General features: G+C 36.9%; 1 protein-coding gene across 1 annotated transcript in view; it reads left to right on the forward strand.

Moving 5' to 3' along the window:
• OTUD1 (OTU deubiquitinase 1) overlaps window positions 1–2082 on the forward strand; it is a 3395-nt gene extending 1313 nt beyond the window's left edge. The window contains exon 2 of the mRNA XM_008585077.1: window positions 4–2082. Within this exon, the coding sequence (XP_008583299.1) occupies window positions 4–862 (859 nt within the window). The 3' untranslated portion in view covers window positions 863–2082. The remainder of the gene's footprint in view (window positions 1–3) is intronic.
• Window positions 2083–5923: the final 3841 nt, after the last annotated feature.

Genomic DNA, 5923 nt, shown 5'->3' on the forward strand with positions numbered 1-5923 from the left:
GAGCGAGCACCGCCAGGCCCTGGCCGCCGCCAAGCACCGAGGCCCCGCGCCGCCCCCGGGGAGCCCGGAGCCCGGCCCGAGCCCGTGGGGCGAGGAACACCCGGGAGAGAGGAGCCCCCGCGGCTGGGAGAGGAGCGGCGACCGGAGCGACCCTTCCGGCGCGGACTCGGGGCGGCGGCCCGACCCGGAGGCCGAGGCGCCCCCCACGCGGAACAGCGAGATCGCCCAGTGCAGCGCTGCCGAGACGGTGGTCGTCTCCAGGGCGGATCCCAGAGACGAGAAGCTAGCCCTGTATCTGGCCGAGGTGGAGAAGCAGGACAAGTATCTGCGACAGAGAAATAAATACCGATTCCACATCATTCCCGACGGCAACTGCCTCTACCGAGCTGTCAGCAAGACAGTGTACGGGGACCAGAGCCTGCACCGGGAGCTGAGAGAGCAGACGGTGCACTACATCGCCGATCATCTCGACCACTTTAGCCCCCTGATTGAGGGCGACGTGGGAGAATTTATCATCGCTGCTGCCCAAGACGGGGCGTGGGCCGGGTACCCTGAGTTGCTGGCCATGGGGCAGATGCTGAATGTGAATATACACTTAACTACTGGAGGGAGGTTGGAGAGCCCCACGGTGTCTACCATGATTCACTATTTGGGCCCAGAGGATTCCCTAAGGCCTAGTATTTGGCTCAGTTGGCTCAGTAATGGACACTATGATGCGGTATTTGATCACTCCTATCCTAACCCAGAGTATGACAATTGGTGCAGACAAACTCAAGTGCAAAGAAAACGCGATGAAGAACTTGCCAAATCCATGGCCATATCCCTGTCCAAAATGTATATAGAACAAAATGCATGCTCTTGAAGTGTCTGGAAACCTTACACCCTGGGAAAATTGCATACATGTGTTTGGAGAATCACACGAACTCTAATCAGGGTAATAGCACTTTTAAACTTACTAGTAGGTTTTCTGTAGGTGTGATGCCTTAATCGTTTCTTTTGAATGTTTCTTCAGAGTTGGAGGTTGCTGGGCACCTAAGTGATGTTTCATGATAGCTTTGGGTGATCCTACTGCTATTTATAATTTGCTGTATAAAGTGAGCACTACTTAATTTGCAAGCTAATTTCTCACAGTGTAAATTTGTTCACTTCTGGTAGTCTATTTTCTATAAAAATGTATTTTTGCACAACATTTTTAAAAATTGGTGTACTTTCTCGTCAATGATGTGTTCATTTTGACAAACGGCTTTCAGGCATAAATCCAGAGAAGTGCTTTATATGATATGAAGTTTATTGTTTTGAACAGATTTTGTGATTTAGTAGTTATTTTATGTTTTGGAAATTTGAATTTTACAATTCTTAGATAATTATTTCAAGTGTATATTGATACGTTCGTGTTACCAGATGATTGGCCCATTCCATTTTGATGAAACAGATTTGTCGTTTTGGAAATCGTTATTTTTCTAAAACTGGTCAATCTTTAAAAAGAAGTACTTAAGAGAAGTTTGTGGAAAGATTTTTATTCTTTAAAGGATAGTACCAAGTCTTACTTGAATGAAAGTCTGATATTTGCTGATGGCAAGAGAGATTATTCTGTATTGTGGTTGATGTTTAGAGTAGATTGTCTGGTGCTCACAGTTGTTTTTATTTACATTTGTCATTTTATTATAAAAGAATTCTAACAGGGAATAAAACTTTGTGACAAGATAAGTTGCCTGCTTTATATAGTTTCTTGGATTCAACTAAAATGCCTGGAACCGACCTTGGCATCTGTTTTATAGCAGGAGAATACTGTGTTAATATTCTTTTCCTTTTAAATTTTTTCAAAAGGCAAAATAGGATGGCCCTCTGTTACGTAAAAATGTCTAAACAGAGTTGTATAGTTTGCTGGGTCAAACAGTGTTTTCAACCTAAAATCTATCTCATTGCCACTTTAACTACTTTTAGTCATATTTATTAAGTAATGCAGTTTGTACTTTTTTATTTTGTAACATTTTGTGATTTTTTTGTACAATACTGTATTTGTACAATAGAGTAATTCTCAGCTGATGGAATGAATGAATAAAATGCATAATTTTACTTTTATAATGTCTTTTTGAATAGAGTGGTTTTTAAATTGTGATTTCTGTAGGAACCTTTTTAAAATACGCACTTTTTTTCATGGTAACGATACCACAACTATGAGAGGTTTCCTAAATTCTAACATGAACAGGATAGGCTAATCGTTAGTAATTTCAAAGGGTTAAGTCTCAATGAAATATAATTTAAAGGTGAAGTAACTTAAGAAATTGCTTTCATTATTTCTGGTTATAATTCCTGTCTAAAATTATAGCTGTGCCTTTTGGTTAATGAATAGAGAAGTGCAAGTTTTGTGTTAACCAGCACAACATTTAAATAAATGTCATACTTTTGTGTTTCACTCACTCTCAGCATAGATTTTAATTTTAAGGAGTAACCAAAGTAATGCCCTAATTTTTATCCAGTCGGGCCTCTTGAGACCATGGGAATGTATTTTAAAATGTGTTATCAGATTTAGTTCAAAAGCGGCATGCTATGGTTTACATGTGTGTCCCCCACCCCTGGCAAATTAGTGTGTTGAGACAATCTCCATTATGGTGGTACTAAGAGGTAGGGCCTTTGTTCAAGTGATTAAGTCATGGATTAGTGCCTTATTAATGGGTGGAGCGAACTACTTTAGGCCCTTTTTTCCACTCTTCTGCCATGTTAGGACACCTAGACAGTGCCATTTATGAAGAGTGGGCCTATATCAGACAGGGAACCTACTGTTGCCTTTATCTTAGACTTCCACTTCTAGAACCGAGAGAAATTTTTGTTGTTTGTAAATTACCCAGTCATCAGTATTTTGTCATAGCAGTACAAATGGGACTATGACAGTGTACTTGTATACAGTGTTGTGTTGGGGGTGTCATGTATTGCAGAATAAAAATAGCTAGTTTGGGTTTTTTTACTTTTCAATTGGTCATTTAGACGTCATGGTTATAGAGACAACTGAGGTTGATTTCATTAGTTAATCACCTGTTTGGAAGGATGCCATTGATTATCAAAGACAATTTGTCAGAGGTTTAAATATTAACTAATCATGAATCTCTGGACTTTGAGGTAGATAAGTTTTGCTTCATGGCTTCACTAACATTAATTTGGGAGGAAAACGTTTTTTATTTGAATTACCTGGCTAGCCCTTTTCTCCACTTCAGTGCTGTATAAAATTTGGAGATGCTGAAGATTTACACAAGAATGAATAGAATGAACTAGGTATAAATTGCTAAGAAGCATTCCATAAGCCTATCACTGTTTTAAATAGGTTGTTTTGTGCTCTGTTTCATTTTCAAATTAGGACCCCAAGTTCTTGATTAAGATTCTGAAGTACCATGTTTTTAAACAAAATGGACCCTAAGATCATATTACATGGTGACATGTTTTTTTAGTTGTCTGGCCTGGAAGGTTTGTTTATGTCTTTTCCATTCTCTTTCTATGGTTTAGGGATTTTTTTGAAGAGGTAATGTAGTATTTGTCACTCCCTTATGCTTAATATTTATTCTCTATTGCCATACCAGTTTTATATGTTGACAGTAGCAGTCCAGGATCACTGAAGACTTGAACTGTTGAAGAGGTAGAAATGTGGTTAACTCTTATTTACTTTTAGTAAACAGATTTATTAAACAAATTCATTCCTTTGGTTATTCTTACATAGCAGCCAAGAGACTCAAAACTGTATGAAGGAAACAGTTGATGCTGTGAGTTCTCTTAGTTTTTTCAGAGTTTACTCACTTTCTCATAAAATATGATAAGTAAACACAACTATGGTGTGTTTTCAGGTAAATTAGGAAGAAAATCATACTATTGAGAACTTTATTAAAATTGTACATAGATAAAAACTATGATACAAATAGTTTTTAGTGTGATTTCTTGATTACTGTTTAATTAAAAAAACAAATGGCATAGGATGTCAACATTTCGGCAAAAACCTAAGTTCTGAACCTTTTGTTCATTTTCCACTCAAATGTTTTCTTTCAGATAAGATAAAATTTATTCATTTTAGTATACTTAATTGGACTGTTAAACTACTATTGATAAATGGCACAAAGACATGTACATGTGATACTTTGTCATTTTTCTAAACTTGTTCATATGTTTTATATGGCAGAGTTTTCATGAACTACATACAACACCTCTCGAAAACTACATTTTATAGAGAGAGGAAGTGCCTTAAGATCCCATGAACATCAGAATTTGTTAGCCTCAGTTTGGGTCAATATTGCTCTCTTGAAGTGTTTTCATAATTTTTATACTGGAAAAAAAATGGATCTTGAGATATCATCATTTAAATTTATTTTATGTGTTTTTCTTGTTTTCCTAAAAGACTAGAAAGTTTAAAAATTTTACCATGATATTTAGTGTGCTCATATGGAGGAAAGGTATTAGAGAAAAAAACAGATTTTAAACCTTGAGACATTTGATAATTTGACATGTAGGTAAATGTCCTGGACAAATTCAAGAATATATAATTCAAATATGTAGCATGTTCACATTTAACAGATTTATCTGTCATATGAAATCATAAGTCCAGGCCATTTTATTTTTTATATCCCTAGATTGTCTATAACTATCTCAAAGAGGCACTGAGAAACCAGATGATATTTACCTCACTTTTATTCCTTAAATGTTCTAAGCTCAGTAGGCATGGACTAGACTGTGTTCCCTGTTGAATCCCTGGGTTCAAGGCCAGTACCTAACAAATGAGATACTCAGTAAATTTTTGTTGAATGAAGGAATAAATTGGAGGGAAATGTGAGCTTTGGAAAATATTTTGTTGGTGGATATGAAATTAAGTAAAAGTGGTTTGACTCTAAAAGTACTGGAATTTGTCACTGACAAAGTAATTCTGGGTGTTGTAAGCTGAAATAATAGTCTAAAAAGACATTGAAGTATTGAATTCTATAATTGACAAAATAATTTTTGAAAACAAAAATTGAATTTTTTGAGTTTGTATTGTGTCATCTTCCAAACATCTTGAGAAATTGAACCAAAAGAAATTATTTAAGAATAGATCTTCCATTAATCTAAAGTGATTGTAAAGATGTTGTTTGTCCAAAGAGACGTGCTCTGGCTTGCATTAGGAGGTATACCCATCCCAATTCCAGTTTACAGAAATTCCTAGTTTTGCTGTTTTCTCTATAGCCTGGTCAAAAAGGAAATGTTGGACAGATTTCAAGCATGCTTTAGGCGTGTTGTGTTCAATAGTACTGACTGCATGCTTTTACCATTGGTCAACGGGGCCAGGGCAAGTAGTATGAATGAGATCAAAACATCTACTGGGGGAAAAAGTCAGTGTATTTCCTCCCACTGTAAATTGGGTCAGTGAGTACTATTTTATGGGTAAAGGTCAGAGAGATAGCTCACTATTACCATATTACTCATAGTAAAGCCTTATCTAGCCTTGTTTCTCACAATTGAATTTTTAAGTAATTGAATAGCCTATTTATGTGTTAAATATAAAATGAAACAACAAAATAACTGCTTTGGATGGAATTCTTAAAGAAGTAGTTTATGGTATACTTATTTGCCTTTATAAAATAACTAAATATAGTTCAATCTTCCTTTAATGCCGTAGGGCTATCATGATGGCATGAGTATATTGCAGTGAAGCGTTGGCAGATTGCTGAGGTGTGACAGTCCCTTTGTACTTTAATGAGTCCTGAGACTTTGTCTTCATGTTTTATACTTTCCAGTTTCCTCCCTCACATCCTGATTGTTCTTCTCACCATTGTCCCTTTCTAGCCCTAATTCCCCATTAGGATTTCCTGTGTTCAATTGGAGATACCAACAAACATGCTTCTTAGAATTAACTCTTAAGATAATAAGAAATGGGTTTCTAATTCCCAACTGGGATGCTCTGCAATGAGTA

Source organism: Galeopterus variegatus, unplaced genomic scaffold, assembly GCF_000696425.1.
Source record: "Galeopterus variegatus unplaced genomic scaffold, G_variegatus-3.0.2 Scaffold3444, whole genome shotgun sequence".
In the NCBI taxonomy this organism is placed as follows: domain Eukaryota; kingdom Metazoa; phylum Chordata; class Mammalia; order Dermoptera; family Cynocephalidae; genus Galeopterus; species Galeopterus variegatus.